Source organism: Diadema antillarum, unplaced genomic scaffold, assembly GCF_040938485.1.
Source record: "Diadema antillarum isolate AM-2024a unplaced genomic scaffold, OU_Dant_1.0 scf00000091, whole genome shotgun sequence".
Classification (NCBI taxonomy): domain Eukaryota; kingdom Metazoa; phylum Echinodermata; class Echinoidea; order Diadematoida; family Diadematidae; genus Diadema; species Diadema antillarum.
In genome coordinates this window covers 1,378,615-1,398,349 of record NW_027270980.1, presented here as the reverse complement: position 1 = coordinate 1,398,349, position 19,735 = coordinate 1,378,615, and the positions used below count along the sequence as shown (strand labels likewise).

The following is a 19,735-nucleotide window of genomic DNA, read 5'->3' as shown; positions in this document are numbered from 1 at the left end:
TCCCCTGCTCCCGTCTCTCATGTCACATGACAGGTATTGGAAATAGACATTAATCAAAGGGACTTTCCCCTCTCAGTAAATTTGGTAGTCGTGTGGTAGAATGGAAGAAAGAGATAGACGGGATGCAGCTGGATGCTGGAGATGGGGAAGCCTCTATTCTGTACATCATGTACAGCTACAATTATACATTGCACGCACATGATGTGCCACCTGTAAAATTGCTGTACATGTGTACTTCACATACTGTACAGTTGTAGCTTCTATTCTGTCATCCAAAGTGTGACCTATGTGTACACTATTGTACAGTTACATACTTCTTGATTTTTGCAACATTGAAAATCCAAATGAAATACCGTAAGATCAGTCTCATGTCAAAAGCCCAATGGAATGCACAATTGTAAGTGACTTTTGTAACTTGAATCAAATCTTGAATTTACATATTTGTAGACATGTTATAGTGTGTGTTTTCCCTGCTATTGAGGAGTTCTTTTGTGTCCACTTTGTGCAGGTTGAATTTCTTCTTTTCTTCCCTTATGGTTTCGTGACTAAACTGGTGGATTCTTGTGCTTTATTGGACAGAGCAAGGTGCAAAGTACAATTGTACTTGTAATGTCATTGAGCATTGTATAATTTAGTAAGGTCAGGAGAGAATGAGTTTTATTTTTCTTTTTTTAATATGTGCAGTAAGAGTTTTGTCCCGTTGCCTCCACCCCCTCAAAAAAAAAAAAGTGATCAAATACCTTGAGCAGGAAAATACACAAGTCAGTTATCATTTTGAAGGATTTGAGTTTAAAATCTACTGGAGCACGAAATCCCTCAAAAAGATTTCGTTATACATGTACTTTTGATGACATGGGTGTAGCTTTAACCCAATGAAGAAGAGTCCCGAGTATACTCAGGCAAGTTGTGTATGGGAGATGTGTGTTGTAGCGAAATCAGCCCACCCTCAACAGGTTATCATAAAGTGAATCAATGTTCAGAATCGACAATAGATTTTTAAATTCGCAGTCTGCCTGCTGAAGAGATCATTTCTTCTCACAGTTATTTAGTCAGATATGACATTGCACTTTTCAGGGTTAATGAAGTCTATGTAAGCGCCATTCTCATTGTAAAAATCTTGAAATTTGGGTCGCGATCAGGGTCGCTTCTTTTTGATTTTCACAGTGACAAATTCAAAACTTTGGGTCGTGATTGTTTGCGAAAAGCTGACCTGGGCATGTGCATGAATGATATGCTTACTACAGCAACGTCACAATACCAGTTCAATATACCGCCACATACACTAGTAAAGATAGTTGAGCAACACACGCGGTGCATTGTGGGATATAAAATTTTGAAATTTTTTGAGGTCACTGTTCTCACTATACAACTTCATGTCTATTTTGCAAACAATTGCACAAAGTGTTGCGATTTTGGTCGCAGCCAAAATCCTGCCAAATAATGCGTCATTTATGACACGTACATGTATATAATGTGCACTTCAAGGTAAATACACGTGCATATCATAATTCATATTCTGTAACGGAAAACTTTGTCTCAAGTGTTCCGAAAATAATGAGAACATACAGGAAAAAAAGGAAATATATGCACTTGGCTGCCAATCAGCATTTTTATTCTAAGCAACTCGACCAAATCATATTCTATATTCGTATTTCCTTCTGCATAAACTGTATGTTTATTACAAGGTACATGTACAGTGTATGGTATAATGTCTCCAGGAAAGATCCACTTGTACCTTTCTCGAAGAAGAAGAAGAAGAATAAGAAGGAAAAAACAAGCAAACCCAAAAGGAACAATGAGTTGTCCCAAGTTATGATACCATATTTAGTTTCGGTTTATAATGAGCCATAATGACATTCTATATAGTACATGTACTGTATTTCCTTTTGCCATTGAAAAAGTTTCTTCACATTTGTAGAGAAAGTGTAGTAAGTTAAATGAGATGTGTATACAAAATTGTACTGAAAATGTGTGTGTGTGTGTGTTTGTGTGTGTGTGTGTTTGTGTGTGTGTGTGTTGTGTGAATTTGATGAGTGTAACTTTGATTGTTTTAAATTGGAATCAGTGTCTGTACACCTGTATATCAATCATATTTAAAAGAAAACAGGTGCTATATACTTGTATATATACTGAATTCTCAGTGTATGGAAATAAAGTACCTTCTCAGCGCTAAATAGTCCTATTTTATGTTGTTACAGATTGTAAAACTACATTATATGTCTTACACTTTGTATGTACAGTTCTGGGGAAATTAATGCCTTAAAGAAATAACATGAGATTTACATTGTCATCTTTGACAACAGATTTTGTGAGAAGTTTGAACCATGAGAGCAAGGATGATGCCCTCGTACAAGTCCTGTCCCACCTTCCCCTGCTCCAGCCCAGCAGCACTGAGGCTAAAGCGGAGTACCTGAAGCTCATCCCAGAGATCCTGAACTACACACAGGAGAAGGGCGTGCTCCTGGAAGAAGCCCACCAGCTTTTTACGTACCTTGTCATACACCCAGTCCTCAGCTGCGAGGAGCGCCTGCCTCACAGCAAATGGATCAGCCAGTTTGAGGACCAGCCGTCGTCCTTTCCCTCGGCTAGCTACCCTGGCTCACTGACCTCTGACCAGCTGGTCTCGCCGTTCCCCAAGCCATCTCCGTATGCTCCCCCGCAGCTCTCTGACGGTCCCTCCCGAGGGTTTCTGGTGCCCGGCAGCTGCCATGACTGGTATTCTGGAGGCTCCCCCACTGAAGGGAGTGGGGGCGGAGGCCTGCTCGCTGGACCAAGTTCCTTCCACCAGCCACTGACGACGACTATGTCTGCTCCTCCGGCAGTCAATGCCTCTGGATCGTCAGGTAGCCACACATTTATTTATTGCATCTTCATATTACCTTGTCAGGTCAGAAAAAAAAATATGTTCACATATGAATAGGAAGTTCATCATTTACTTCTAGATAAGATTCTTCATTTTTGTGCATCTACTTTTTAACAGCCAGTGAAATTCAGTTTAATATGGCTATGAGGCCAAAAGACAGTTTGAGTTGAAATAAAATATTGGTGATTCTGTAAAGTATGCGAAGCATTTGAAGTCACCTTAAACACCGTTAGAACACGCCTTTGTTTTCCTTGTCTTTTCCAGGTAAAAGACTTTGCTGTCATAAAGTTGTGATAGCCTTTGTAGAGATTTAGTTGCAGTCTGAAAATTCATATTATTACTCTTACTTGTTTTGCTTTAGAAAAGTGTTGCATCCTGTGTGTACCACAAGATTCTATTTCTCCTTTGCCTTACATTTCATAGTTTGTAAAGACCTTGAACAGATTTAGGATTGTTTTCTGTTCTAGATGATGGTTTCCATGGTAAAGGCAAAAGAAATAGCTTCCTGGAAGAAAACAGTGGAATGAAAGGTAAGACTCATTCGGTTTTCTTTGTGTGTTTGTGAGACCTTGCTAGCAGCACATCTGCCTCCGAGTTTTCAAGAAATCAATATAATTATCATCGATTCGGCTTTCTTTAGATGTTATTCATGTCTTGACCTTACATCATGTTGGATAGTCTTAGCATAATTGTTTCATGACAAATGAAACAGTAAAGATGAGCCTCATTTTGTTGAAATCAGTGTCTGTAAATTTTGATGCCCATTATTATTTCTAAAAAGTAGGATTGAGGAAAAAAAAAAGACTGAATTGAACATCTGAACACTGAACATTGAACTTTTTTTAAAGTCAAATCTGTCTTGTCATTGGGGGGGAAAAGAATGATTTCAATGTCTGTGTTTATGTGTGCACCTTACCCCACGAACAGATGTACCGGCATGGCTGAAGAGCTTACGGTTACACAAGTACACCAGTCTCTTTGAAAAGTTAGACTACAAGGAGATGATGATGCTCACAGAAAAGCAGCTGGAAGAAATGGTATGTACCAGTCTCTACCTGTTTGCCTCTTTCCAGTACAATTCCCCCTTTCTTTATTTGTGTTACAAAAATGTAATTCCTATTCTAGATTGTGTGTCAATTAGTTTGAATAATAAAATGTATGTTTAAACTAAAGGCATCACTTTTAATGAGTTAGTGGCGTATTGTGCCCCTATATGTGTTCTTTGTGTACCAACATAGAAGCTAACAAACCTGCATTTTTGTGTTGAAAGGAGTATGAGAGTTAAAATTTTCTGTTTCAAAGGGCTTTGTGAGGATGATGATCCCCTTAAAGACTGTGTTGTCTGAGGATATTCTTCTCCCCTTGAGAGGTCAAGGGTAATGTTAAACATGGCTGGCTAATGCCACAAGTAAAGAACTATACTGCTGTACCTGAAAATATTTACAGGAAACAGATTTTTTAGTCCTAGGACTATTCAGTGTTGGGGTAATACAAATTTTGTCAACTAGTTCACATTATATCAACATTCCACTCTGCATCCTGCAATAAGTGGTTGCAGACTAATGTGGTGATCAGATGTTTTGCTGTTCATGATAAGGACAGGCTCATGTGAGGTGAGGTAGGAGAAAATGTAATAATATCAGAGTTCTCTAGTTTCAAATCTGTGTGTGTGTGTGTGTGTTTGGGGGGGGGGGGTACATGTAGTGTAGATATAGGGGAGAAGACTTTATAAAGCAGCCATGATGTGTGGGTCACATTAACATGATTGTTCACATCATGTATTAAAATCAGCTCTTCCATAATGGCACTGATCAATCCCCCATGGTATTACTATTGCATAGTAATCCAATCCATGTATGCTTCAAAGCCAAACTTTGTTGAATAACACCTACATGTATTTTGAAGAGAGGCAGAAATGTGTCATTTCCACTGAGTAATTTTCAAGTTGATGTATAATGTTTTATTTCTATGTGTTAAGTCACCAGTAGGTGCATTGTTGTAACCACCTCCCCTTCCCCCATAAAAAAAGCATTTGAGAGCATATGCATAAAAAACACCTTTGCTGCAATAGCACAATAAGCATAGCCATATGTTTCTATAGTTTCTTCCTCTAGCAAAAACTCTATTGAGAGAAAGGGCTGCAAATAACATGAAACAAAACTAAAGATAATCAGTTGTTATGGATTAACAGTGCAACCATGAATGATTTGTCAAGATAGATTATGTACAAGCCCACTATATCTTGTGGTCTTGCAGGTTTCCACAACTAAACTATTTCAGGGTTAGCAGTGTCATGTTGTTTGCCCATTTGAATTGTATAAAGCTGCATTCACAAAATGTCATTCAAACAATGGTTCATGTCTTAATCAGTAAAGGTGGAAAAATGCTTGTACCTGTGGTGCCATAGCTGCTAAAATCACAAAGTAATTATTCTGACAGATGAACAAACACTGAAATTGTGCAATTTTGGCCATAATTGTGGAAGCCAGCAATTTGATGTTACAATATATTTGTTTGTTTGTTACAATGTTTTTCTGCCTGTTCTTAATATTTTTATGGAGCAAAGGAAAATTGTGTTGATGCATTCCTTGGCTTTTTCTGTCAGGCCAAGTGAAAAGAGGATTGTGTTGGAATTGCATTGACACCCCATCTTTTCCAATCAGATTCTCAGTGAATGTCAGACATATCTCGTTGGCAGTTATTGCTTCGCAAATTGTGATTGAACACTATGGATTACTCACTATAAACCATGCAATCTTGAAATTAAAGGATAATGTGTGCTGTATAAAGATAAATAGTGTACAGATATGGACCACTTTTCAGGGCATTGTTGATATCATTGCACCGAATAAAAGCAGTCCACAATGGTTTGACATATTAAACAAATATAATTTAGTGAGATTTTGTGCTTGGTCAGTTACAATCACAGAATGTGTATAATCCTTCACCAGGTATGAAGATGTAGATGTGAAATCTTGTTTATTCCTTCTCAGTCGTGCGTTGCTAGAAGTGAAATCTTATTTATTCGTGAGTTGCTGGTGGCAATTGTGATGAGGATCTCTCTACAGCTCATGACGGGGATGTAATAGGAATGGCTACTTGATAATACATCAAGCCAAACCCTTGAGTGGCGCAGAGGACATGTTTCTTGGCAACGGTTGATCCATACTTTCGCATGTCAAAATCCCCCGTTTTTTTTTTTTCAGGGGTGGTGTGCACTGGGAAAGGAAAGGAAATGGTGATATGAATGCAGAGCCCACAAGAGTTTGAGATAATTATCTGTCAGTGTAGGAGACCAGCACAGCTTTGTCCATCCAGGAATGTTCGTAGCACTTCCGGGAATGTTCATTACTTTGGGATCGCTCTTCTGCACTCGACTAGGAGCTGGCGATGTTAAGAGCTTTATGCTACAAGTAATTGGGCTTGTGATAGTGGGCCAAGACAATACAACTGTCAAAACAGTTATTTCTTAGAAACAAAACAGACCACTTCAGAAGGGGGAAAGTACCTAAGTCTTCCTCATTGTTTAGCAAAATAGCGTGTTGGTGAAGATTGCAGGGTCGTTGTTTGTTTCAAAAAGTGCATACTAGTAGTATGGGCAATTAAGGTTTGAAGGAAGTCATAAAAGATGCTGTGAAATGGGATGGAGAAAGGATTACGCATAGTAATGATGAGTTCAAAAAAATCAGATCAAAGCCCCTGCATGCTGGCTACAGAATGGCTGCCTTTGGTAAAATTAACTTTCAGAAGTTTTCCCATGATTGCTGAATTGATAGAAACATACATTCTATGTTAGTATTTTCATAAATGGTCATGATTTGATTTTACTAACACCCCCCCACCCGAAAAAAAAAAAGACTTTTATTTCAATACAAGTTACCAACATGGATGAACATGTATATGGACTTGTTAGACAGACATTTTTCTGCGGAGCAAAATTATGTTTAGTTTACTGATTGCTATGATTTCAATCTTTCATCAAGGTCTGATATTTTTCTCCACTTGTGATATGTTGCCATCTTCTTTAATAAAATGTTGTTTGATAACTTGTTTGTGACATGTTTTTGTATTCCCATGCAGGACGTTACAAAGGGTGCAAGGAATAAGATCATGCTCAGCATACAAAAATTAAAAGAAAGACAACACATCCTCAGAAATCTGGAAAAGGTGAGTGAGAAAATTCCCTCCCCCCCCCCCTCGATATTTGTATGATATACCCTGTTGCACATCAGTATGGTTGAGATGGTATGGCTGTCGTCTGTCCAGGGTAATCATCGGGGGACTCTGCTCATCTGCAGGGGCGTCTGAGCCCCTGCGTGGGTACAGGTATGGGTTGAGCTGTGTAATCGATATGTGTCGAGATAAAGTGGGATTTATGTGTGCATGATGCCTATTGCTTGTATACCTGGGCAGAAATGAAAGAAAAACAAAAACTCATATATCCCTACTTGTACCTGTGAGTATATTATTCCATAACAAACCTACACACATTTTGTACGTACTATTAGCCAGGCAGGATGTTGACAGAGGCAAAGATAAAGAATGGCTGGTTGTACATATCTGTAATCTCAGATATGATATTTTTCTCTTTTCGGGGGCATACCCTGGTACATTTGCAAGCAAACTCTCATCCAAAATACATGAATTGACAGAAAAATAAAAAAGACTTTGAAGAAACAAAATGCAGGAATGCTGGCTGTTTTATTTTTTGTTCAAGTACTTATATTTTGTGTTCAAGTACATCTAAAAGATTCAATCTTAAAGCAGTGCCAAGCAGTGCCAAGTACTCTCCAAGACAAAACGGTTGAATTGATTTATGTTGGCTGTAACTGTGACTGAGATGAGCTGTGACACATGATCTATCAGTAATGGTACATCTTCTATGCACAGCTTATAGACCACAGATATCTGTGCAGGCATACATCGACTGTACCTGTTCAAGAAGTATTTATAGAAGATGTAGTCTCAGTGGTAAGTCATGAATAACATGGGCCATTGCACCTGTACACTTCGTCTACAAGCTTGCGGGCTAATAGGAACCTTATCTTTAAAGGATAATTCATTACTATATAGGTATCAGTCCCTTATACTTGTCAGTCATGAATGTTCAGTTCTGTTGCTTTTATAGTCTAATCCATTATACACATGTATCGGCTTTCCCCCTCGAACAAACACCGTCTATCTCTGCATTTTCATGAATGCCAATAGCGGATGATGGTAGACCCGCTGTAATGCCATAACAAGATTGAATTCTAAGTATGTGTGACATTTGCATCATGGGTTTGTAGGATCGCCTTTAACGCGAAAGACCGTGGGTGAGGGGGTTATGCAGGCTGTAGGGGGACGGGAGCGAAGACTGGCATGCTAAGTACATGAATGCAATGCAGAGTGGAGCGGAAGCTACTAGTTTGTCTGTAGCCTTGAGGAAATGCCACCTGTCACTCATGTTATTCGAAATCCTGCGCTAATTTTGTGGCCAAGTCCCCTGTTGTCAAGGTCGTGAATTCCCACCCCCACCCCACACTCTTTCCCTTTCCTCCTCCCCCCCCCCCCCATCCCACAATCTGTTCCATGCTCATTTCTAAGTCAATAGAGTATTGTCTCTCCAACAAGATAAGTCAAGTTTTTGGTTTGATCAGTGTCATCTCCCACTATCTTCATTTGGATAGAAATAAAAAGTAACAGAAACTTGGCAGAGTTATATAGATTGTGCATTGATCTAATAAGTTCAAAGAGTCTCTGATATTTATACAATGTATGAGTGTGATTTGCAGCCCTCCTAGTCTCAGCTAACAGTAGTTTTGTACCATAGTCTCCTTGATTCTGCAGGAGGCTTCCTGAAAAAAAAAAAAAACAAACAAACCTATCTCTTCATGTCTGGATAGGAGACTACAAGAATCTTTGTGATATTGAAATTATTTTTGCCCATTTTGATCCGTGTAACATGCAGGTATCTCCCTAATTGCTCTTTGGAATCTCCCTTATTTTAATGGTTTACTGTAAAAGTGGATATTTTCGCGGGACTAATTTTTCGGGCTCGGACAGGCAAGAAGAGTTTCGTGTGTTTTTAATTCCGCAGAACCAAGACATCAACTATTGGAACATGTGGCAAGCACAAATATTTGCGTGCTTTTATTTTCGCGCTAGTTTCTGTTAGCGCAAAATACGCGAAAATTTCCACTTTTACAGTAAATGTTGGCAGCCCTATATTTTGTACCCCGCAATCATATAGAATATCTTGTGCTTGTCAAATAGGCCTGTATCAATAGTAGTGCACAAAAACTAAGCTCCTGAATAACCAGAAAGCTTGAATTGGTGACTTGACTATGACATATGTTTCACACGCACACACACACACACACAAACACACACACACACACACACACACACACACATAAAGAAATTGCAGTACCTAGGCCAGCCTTTGTTTTCTTGTAAATGCACACGGGCCTGATGACTGTACCAAATTCAGTCACATTTGGTACAACCTCTTGAGGGAGTCTCTTGCTGACCTTGGGCCAGCCTACTATTGGTGTAAATGCATGTGAGCCCAAATGCAGTACCAAATTCATCAGAAGATAACATCAAGAGATGACATACAATCAGTGTCACACGCAGCATGCAATCTTTGTGCACCTCGTCAAAAGAAAATATACATGTATTTACTTCCATGGAGAGTGCCACTAAGACGAAATATAAATAGTTTTCATATATATAGGTCGACCCAAAATGTCGTACCACAATTGGGGCCGGCCTCTGGCCAATCTGCCAGTGTAAGCGGAGTCATGGACATTGTACGTGTGTACCATAGTAATGTAAGGTCAAGCATTTTAGCACTTCTGTACTCTTGTAAGGTCACATTTACACCCAAGGCATTTTGTTTACATTCCAGTATTGGATAATGCATGTTCTGAGATCCTCTTGGTAGACGTGCAGTTGTACAATGTAGATTTACTGTGGAACTGCTCATGTTTTATCATGAATGACAATGGCTAGTTTATAGGGAGAGGGAATATTGCCAAAGGCAAGGAAAACCTCGGGTTATTCCTTTACTATGCACGCTGCCCGTTTCCTCTGGTGACATGATCAATGTCTGGTAGGAGGATATCGGTGGAGGAGGGAGGAGGAAGGACCTTTTTAAGCCAATCATAATTTGGCTCTCTGCCCTAGAACGCAACCCATCCAACAGTCACCATGGACACTCCCTTCAAACTTTAGATGGCTTTGAAACAGAGGATCACTGGAATTTAAATGCTCCTTCCTCTTCTATGAGTCCCTCTTGAAGGGGTGGAATTCTTAGTAAAGGAGAAAACACCACATAGTCCCCTATGACAGTTCAGCTAGGACTGTATGATTGGACTGGCCTACATGCATATGAAATTAATTTCATGTCACTGGGCATGGGATGTATGTATTAGTAATAGTAATATTAGTTTGTGTTTATGTATGTGTGTAGTGTGTGTTTGTATATACATGTACATGTATGTGTAAGTTTGTGTTAATTTGATTTTTTTTTCTTTGTTTTGTTTGTAAGTTTTGTAATTGTTTCTGCCATTACAAGTATGATTTCCATCTGATGGAATAAATTCAAAGTAATGAATACATATTAAAAAGGATGTAATAACTCTTGTCAGGCATAAGGTGTAACTACTGTAAAAATGAAACTTTGTGACATGTATTTCCTGGGCATTTGTCTGTGAATTATGTATTACCTCTCAAGACTACAGTCATGAGATAGTCTTGACAGAGGGTGGGGTGGGGGTGACATAAGGGATATGGGATAAGCGGGATGTATCAAGACTCGCCTGTGTGTCCCCCCGTACCATCTGACAGGCTGACCTCTCCAGGATTTGCCGACACCATCGGCCTAGGGACGTGGATGGTGATGAGGTTCTTCCTGCACCCATTGAATGTAGCCATCAGTCCAACTCCTCCCTCCTCCCCTTCTTCCCCTCCGTTTTAACCCTCCCCTCCCCCTTCCACCATCTACTAGTCATGTTGACACGTGGCCCCTGTCATGTGACATTAGTCTGCATTTCCTTTTGTCACTTATGTCATGGGACGAGAGGGGGGGGGGGGGTTATTGGAATTTTACTGATTGGCTGTGAAAGTTTTTAAGTTAGCACTGAAGTCTAGGCAACACACAAGCATTTGATTTCAAGGAAATATTTCTGTTTCTTTCGTGCCATATCAAAGCATGATTTGCTGTAACAATGTTATTAAAATGCACATTATAAAAACAGTCAGAAATGTGACAGCATTTCATCACATTCATATTTTGTTGAATACAGATTATATGAATTATTTAGAGCCCTTTCATGAACAGTCCAAGTGAATCCCTTTACTGGCAAAGTTACAGCAAAGAATAATGAAAGGTAGAAAGACTTGATTAAAACAGATTTGCTGTTTGGTAGCAGTTTTATTATGAGGTTAGATTTGATGAAATGATGTAAACATGATGATGCATTTATAGTGGAATATGATTTCAGAAAATATCTAAGACCAACACCCATGATGTACAATTGTGTGTTGTTGTTGTTGTTTGTAATATATGTTCGAAGTGTTTTTCCCCACTTCTCTCTCTTTCTCTCACTCATTTTACTGCATGAAATATTGATCCAGTTCTGAAAATGCAGTTGTTGCTTTTTGGAGCATTTTTATCATATTCTTGTTCTGTACAACTGTCCCTTTTTCATATTAATGGTAGATATAAGTAGTAGGTGATATAAAAAAAAATTGTGAACTTTTCATAAGTACCAAGCTTTATTTCCAAATATTGTAGATCAAAAATATGCCAACACTGTGTTGGTGTCTGCTTATATAAAGTACACCAGAGTTAAGGATTGAGAGTTGATTTCTGTCTTGTTTGTTGGAGAAATGCAAAGTGACATCCGCCAGTGTTTGTAATTGATCAAATCTCTTGGAAGTAAGATAGAAGAAATGTCACCATCCACAAGAAGAAGAAGACCGTTTTTGCTGGGGAATATGTCTCCTTTTTTTTTTTCTTTTTTCTTTTTTTCTTTTTTTATTGCGGAAGCTCTTCATTGGAACTGAATGCCTGGTAAAGTCTTTTTTTTCACTCATTGTGTACATTACACAAAAGAAGTTTTCCATACCTGCTTTTCCTTAGTTTAATTTGGCACATAATGCTGAATACTCTTTGCCCAAACCATATCCAAAAGGGAAGTATTTGTATTTGTATAAAATGTAGTTTTTTAAATATGTGTATATGTGTGTGTGTATGTGTGTGTGTTCAGGACATATGTACACCTTCCTTAACTTCCCCCTCTCCTTAAAAGAATGAAAATAAATAAAAAAATAGCTGCAACAATAAACCCAATAATGTAATGATAGCAATGGCTACCAAGACTTATAGCCATTGTCACTGTGTAACAGAGCAAGAACAGTATTGAAAGTGGAGGAACAGCCCCTTTACTGAATTTGAAAAAACAAAATAATAATAATGATAATGGAGGAAGGGGGGGGGGGAAGGTGCGTTGTAGAATAAGAATTCTATTTCCGTTTCTGGCACCGGTGACGATTTGTTGCCTGGCAACCCTCCTTTGTGTTTGTGGGGAATATTTGAAGGCATCTCATCCCCGGGCTGGCGCTCCGTATGGGTCAATCTTTTTGAGGACATCAACTCTCCTCGTCTCCGCTTTCTCCTGAATGCTGCCTTTGATGTTGTTTGAAAGTGCCACGAGCCTGGAGAACCTCCGCTTTTCAGATGGAGCGGAAGATGGCTGGTGAATTTCTCTGTGTACATCACCTGTTAAAATGTTTGTTTTCCATTTTTTCCCCTTTTTTCTCTTTTTTTTCCCCTACCCACAATGCAGTGAAGATTGGGACGTAATATTCCTTTTCTCTCTCTATCTCTCTTTTTTTTTTTTGGGGGGGGGGGGGTCTTGAAACAGTTTCCACACTGTCAAAAGTGCATAATTGTGTAAAATGAAAGCCACAATCTTCTTTTTACTGGAGCAACCCAGTCATTACAAATGTATTACTGGCACTAGCAACGGATGTGACAGCATTTTGGCATTGATGTTTTATTTCCTGCCTCGGAGATATCCATTCTCAAACTAAGCACACCATTACATAGACATAGAAATAACTTTGCCTCATTTGCAATCTTTCAAAATGGGATGGTAAGCTCACAAAAATTCTATATAAAAAAACAAGATCAAGTATGATTGACTAGTCATTTGTAGCTGTTTTTAGTTTAAAGTGGTTTGATGCAGTATTCATGTGTTCTCTAATTCCACTGTTACAACAAAGCAAAACAAACAAACAAAAGAAACATACAAGATTTTTGTGTTAACAATTTACTGAAATGTTGCTTTGGATATTCAAAGAAAATAAATATCTTTATTTGGGCATGTGTAATTTGTCACATGTGCTTTGTCATGTGTGCTTTGTCACTGTCAGTTCTGTAGCAAATTATTAAAATCTGACACACAAAAGTCTGCTGTCAAATCTTTTCATAAATTTAGTGGATATGTGATGGTGTTTACAAAGAAATTTACTTAAAATGGCTACACAATCAGTGGGAGCATACTGAGGAACCTGCAATATATTTGTATGCAGTATGCATGCATGAAGATCACATTGCTCTGATATTCCTAGCTCATGCATCGAGTCCTTTCTACTATTAAGCACAGTTTTGCATCATACTGGTTTTTTTTTCTGTGTGTGTACAAGTTGTATCATTTCATTATTGGTTATTTTTTAATATTAAAGTGAATTGCTTTATGAATATCAGAGAAGGTTTTGACACACAGTTGGATAGGTACAATGCACATTAGATGACCCTTCTTGGTATGTTTAAGGACATGGATAACAGCATTGAACCAGTTAGTCATCATGCTTTTTATAAATCAGTGGGTCCTTATTGATTGCACATGCTCGACCTTATGTATCATGCATGTTGTATGTCCCTACTGGCACTAGCAACAGATGTTTCAGTGAATACACAATATATCAACGTTGTGATAGGAAATGGGTAATTTGGCCATTGTCACTGGAACTGCTTGTTTCCAGGTTTGGTATGCTAATCACTTTTAAGCTCAGTAATTATGAGTTGTCATGCTTGTTTGTTTGTTTTTGAAGGGTTTAACAACTCCAACTTATCTGTTTGTACAAGTAATAGGATGGTTACTCTTTTCGGAATCGTATCCCATTCACTCTTGTTGGAGTGAATGTGAAAAGCTTAAAGCTAAGCTGTACAGCACGAACTGTTTCATGTGGATCATGGAACAGCATGGAGTTTTTGCTAAACTGCTGTGGGTTTTGACATGAATATGTTAAAGTTTCACAGCGCATTCATTTTGAAGTATAAAAATGACAATTTTTGCATGATGTATGATTGTGCTTGGCCATTTTTTTTTGTGATGAATTTGATAATTTCATATCATTTTGAAATTTGATAATTTCAAAGGATGTTCACTTGTGTGTGTGTGTTTTTTTTTTTTTTTTTTAGAGCTCTCTTTTTGAATTACGGAAAATGTCCCATTGTTGGTAAAATAATCTAAGTTTAAAGCATCTCAGATTTGAGATAACAGGTTGAGATGCCAGGCATTGAAGGATACATTACTAGTGTTGTGGGCTTGACTGAGCTCTAGACTGATTAATAAAGTTATTTCATCAGAATTTTTGCTGAGGTCATTGTAAATATCTGAAATTGTAATATAAATTCTCTTTGCAGACTTTGTGCTTAAACAAAATGAAGAACTGTCATAACATATCTGTGTATTTTATTTTTTGACAAAAATTGTTTTTATTCCTTTTACAAGGACATCATGTCGTCGGGTAGTGCAAAGAACCTCAGGAACGCCCTGAATGACATCAAGAACATGCTGATCACCCCGATCCGCGCCATCGACCTCGAGGAGCTACGGAGCGGCAGCAGCAGCAGCGGCACCAGCGGTGGCAGCAAGTCACTGGAGGAGAGCGGGCCAAACCCTGCGGGGGTGGTGGGAGACATGAGGCCGGACAGCAGTCTCTCCTCCTCAGACACGGAGCAGGGCTCCCAACCCGTGGCAGAAGGAGACCTTCCGGGACAGATCACCAGGTTTATGGGCAAAAGTGAGTACCTCCTTGATGCTTTCATTATGTCTGAGGAAAAATAGCCAACACTCCTCCAGTGCGCTGCATTTTTACACCACCAAGCAGTAATATGGCATTGGAGTGAGTATTGCATTCTGAGGACAATTTCTTGTGCTTGGAGCATCACCTTTTATTTGTGTGACTTTTTTTGTGCATTATTTTGCATATTGCTGTGTTTCTTAACGTGCAGAAGATGCTGAAATTATCTGAGAACTAACACCCTGATGATGTATCGACAAAGCTCATCTAAGGGTAAGCTCATGAATATTTGTCTGGCACCTGGAAGTTGAGATACGCCCACCATCATCAATCTTCTCATATGCATGACAATAATTCTAGATTCTGTGAAGCATGTTTGTATGCGAGACTTTGTGTGTGTATTGTGTGTGTGTGTGTGTTTGTATAAGAGGTAAAAAAAAGAAAAAAGCGAAAGAGAGGGGAAGACAGAGAGAGAGAGAGTGAGAGAGAAAGAGTGTCTTGATGAGGGGATTACAATTACAAGTGTATAGCCTAGAGTTAAAGGAACTCTTCATCATATTCCTTTAGCTAACACTGTGTTGTCATTAGTTTTCCATCGAGCAACTACCCATCAACACAAAGGGATATAATACACCTGCTTGATTGAGCATTTATGATTGTGTGAATGTGTGTTTGTGTATGTATGTGTGTATGTGTGTGTGTGTGTGTGCCTTTCTGTCAACTCCTAAGAGAGATTGCCATTGTAAAATGCTGGAAAACTGGGACACAGCAATTGTGTCTAAAGGTTACTGAGAAAAAGAAATGTGAAATACACTTTTCCTCCTGTCCCCTTCTTCCTTTGCCTTTGGCTTTGCCTCCTCATCCATGGGTAAAATGGCACAAACACTGTGGGGACCAGTGGGCGTGGTGGTAGTAGTGGTGGTGGTGGAGGAGGAGGAGGAGAGAGGGGGGCTCTTGAGATAGAGACTTTATGGAATGTATACCATGAAAACTCATTATAATGTACTGTATGCACTTACATCGTATACTTGAAAGATATAGCCCCCGAGAGAAGAGTTGATTGCCCATTTCTTTTCTTTTTTCTGGCATTCAGTAAAAATTGCATTGTTTTGAGGAATGAATTGTCAGTGGTGCAGTATGATTGTTATTCCAAGGCAATGAGAAAGAAGAATGAATTAGAATGAAAATGAATAGAATTAAAGAAATATAAACAAAACATGCTAAAATAAAGCAAAAAACAAAAAACAAACTGTACAACTACATGCAATTTCAAGTCCTTTTGAAAGCATTTTTTTTTTATATACTGTATATACCTGAGATCATCACTCAGAATATGATAGTGAAGAAACTGACACCGGGTATTTATGACGTTTGTACAAATAACAATTCAACTCCGAGTTTTGATTCATTCCATCTGATTCATAGACTACAATGTATTCGTAATGATTTTTGTGGCAGACTGTGTTTGCGTTAGGAAAATACTCGATGATTCCTTTATAAATATTTTTGTTGTTCTACCTCCATCACATGACTCCACCTGCTCAACAAAATACAAATGATGAAAGAAATGAGAGAATGATGAGGAAAATGTGTTGGAAACAATAAACTTATGTTTCCTGTTTACATACTGGTCTAAATGTTGCAAACATTATGAGAATTATATTCCAGCCCAGATCTGTGTACTTGTCCAGTTACCTGGGAAGTTTCAATGCTGGGGTTGTTTCTGTAGTTGTGCTTCATATGTGATGCCATTGCTTTTACATTTCTGTTATAGCATGTTAAGGGAAGTTGTGAGCATTATTGAACACCAAATATTTTGTGGTTGCTGTCATGGTTCAATGTTGTTGTTGTTGTTGTTGTTGTTGTTGTTGTTGTTGTTGTTGTTGTTTTGTTTTGTTTTGTTTTGTTGTTGTATTTTGTTTTGTTTTGTTTTTGTTGTTGTTGTTGTTGTTGTTGTTGTTTGGCTGGGGCACCAAAGGAGCAGAACACATTATGCTTTCAGGCTGTCTTTCTGGTTAAAAAATTTTATCGCTATGTTCTCTAAATTAGGTAGAAAGGAAGAAGCGAGGCATTTTTTTTTTCATTTTATATATGCATTTGAAAGATTATCAAATGGCTGAAGTCAGTATTTAAGGGCAAATGTGAATATCCCACTGCTTCCACAATTAATACAGGCTTACTGTCATTTTATCAGGGTTGGTACAAGTCTTGACTGTGTAAGAAAAATTTCAAATTCTTTGGTCATAGAGGTTTCTGTTCGATATAAAAAGTAAAGAACAAAAGCACTTCTTTAAAAAGCAGAAAAGGAATTTTTTCTAAATACTGTATTGCACTTTGCCATATATTTCAGAGGTCTACAGTGCTTTCATGTGAGCTATTACATTAACTTGTTTGCGGTGTCCAAACAGCCTTTTGCTCCTGAGATGCCGAGTCCTAAACATTGCTCATTGTGCAACAGATCCCCGCCAAAGGCAAAAGAAGAAACTAATATGAAAGGATCTTCCCTGAGAAGTGGCATGATTGGGAGATTGCTTTGCTTTGATTGCAGATGAGGCATATCCTGTCTACACGTAGCTCATGCAGATTCATTCAGTACATACAAACACAGACAGACAGACAGACAGATTGGGGTTCTACATTGTATTATCTCAATCACGACTTTGAAGCCACCACCTCCCCCCCCCCACTTTTTTTTTTCTGTTTGATACCCATTAGTCCTAAACTTCCAACTGATACGTGAACTAATATTTTCTGACCGGCATTGATATATCGAGAATATGTTTTTCTCAGTGAGAATGTGACTTCATATTTCTAGTTTGCTTTTTATGCCTCCGCAACGAAGTGGCCGGAGGCATTATGTTTTCGGGTCGTCCGTCCGTCCGTCCGTCCGTCCGTCCGTCCGTACGTCCGTCCGTCCGTCCGTCCGTCCGTACGTCCGTCCGTACGTCCGTCCGTACGTCCGTCTGTCCCGTTTTGTTTTTGTCGATATCTCAAGAACCGTGTAGTGGTTTTACATCAAACTTGGTATGAGGGTATATCCTTGGGGGATAATACTTTGTGTGGATTTTAGGGTCACAGGGTCAAAGGTCAAAGGTCACAGGTTATTTTGTGAAAAAAAATTGAAATTTCATGTTTTTCTCCATATCTTGCAAATGGTTCAAGGTATCTTCATGGAACTTAGTATATATGCTTGTACCGATGGGCAGTGATTATCTAGGGAAGTTGGGGGTCATGGGTCAAAGGTCAGGGGGGGGTCAAAGGTCAAGGTCAACTCCTCAAAATATCGCTACTTTCCTTAAAATGCAATATGCCTGAAGGTTTTTTTTTTTAAACTTGATATATGGCATGTATTACCCAATATATATTTTTGGGGAAGTTTCTTGCCAAAAGGTCAAAGGTAAAAGGTCAAGTGAAAGTGCTAAATTGCACTTTTTCCTCCATATCGCGAAAGTAACTCAAGGTATCATCATGAAACTTACATATTTATGCATGTTCAACCTAACAGTGATTCTCTTTGGAACTGTGAGGTCAAAGGTCAAAGGCCAAGTTTAGATAATGCTGTTTTCCCATTTGATACTGAAATTATACTTTTTCTCAATACCTTGAAAATTACTCAATGCATAAACTTATAAAAGGGTCAAAAGTCAAGTAAAAATCATCAGTTCCCCAAATACCTGCACTCTGACATTTTAATCATTCATCCAATTGAATCTAGTTCTAGGAAAGTGAACATTCAGCACATTTGTGTCAAACCTGTCATTTCAATATTTTGCCAATTGTGTGAAACTGTCATCACACATTGTCAAGACATTGTACTATAGACCTATTAGGAGAACCATGCATTATGGCGGAGGCATATCAGTAGCCGTAGCGATATATCTAGTTTAAAACAAAGTTCCTTTTTGTTTACCTGTTTTTCAGGGTTTGTTTGTTTGTGGTTTTTTTTTTTGCATGTTTGTCTCCTTTTTTTTTTGCCTTTGCATCTGAGTATTAATAGATGAAATCGATTATGGTTACTGACATTTAGGTCATAATTCAAATAAGCTGTTTTAAAGCCCTAACCGACCTCAAGTGTATTATTGTTATCATCATTGTCATTATCAAAACGTCTTTTGGACTTGTGACACTTAGGAAACAGAAGTGAAACAGCAATTACGGATGTGGTTTCTCAGAACTTGGGTAGTTGTGGGTTTTCATGTATTGGAAGAGCATTGTACAGTATGTATTCCGCCATCTTTAGAATGCAAAAGACAGGATATACTGTAAAGAATTGATATTAATTTCCTCACATGAGATATTGAGTGGTTGTTCCTGGAGTGACACTTTAATATTGACAGCTCTGCAGCCTGCAGAGTCTTCTTTTTGTTTTGATTTTGTTTTGTTTTTGTTTGTTTTAACATTTTTGCACATGCTTGATACAATTGACAACTCTGTATTACAGTGTAGATAGTGATCTGTTGTGCCAATGCACATGAATGTAGCATGAGTAAGTAACCAAAATTGAAAACTCAATGTCCTTAGGCGGCATTTATAGTAAGCATTGTTTCGGGAATGCGACATCATTTCAAGGGATATGAGGAAGTCTGTCCTGCCATGCCCGTAGTAATCTTCGATGTACATTGTACGTATATCTACGCCAATTCAGAATACTTCCAAGTTTCTCCCCCTCTATCCTCTTTAACCCCCCCCCCCCACTCTTTTTTTTTTTTTTTTGGTGGAGATTCTTGCTCTTCATTAATGATAATTTCAAGTGTGACTGCACTATTTTCCTGAATTCGCGTAGAGTTTGGT

The 19,735-nt window shown here is 38.5% G+C and overlaps 1 protein-coding gene across 2 annotated transcripts in view; it reads left to right on the top strand.

Moving 5' to 3' along the window:
* Positions 1–19,735, top strand: part of LOC139718250 (protein Smaug homolog 1-like) — a 63,363-nt gene that overhangs the window by 24,924 nt on the left and 18,704 nt on the right. For both annotated transcript variants that reach the window (XM_071629731.1, XM_071629730.1), the window contains exons 3-7: positions 2,304–2,843; positions 3,331–3,393; positions 3,791–3,900; positions 6,944–7,030; positions 14,653–14,944. In XM_071629731.1, coding sequence (XP_071485832.1) covers positions 2,304–2,843; positions 3,331–3,393; positions 3,791–3,900; positions 6,944–7,030; positions 14,653–14,944 — 1,092 coding nt within the window. The remainder of the gene's footprint in view (positions 1–2,303; positions 2,844–3,330; positions 3,394–3,790; positions 3,901–6,943; positions 7,031–14,652; positions 14,945–19,735) is intronic.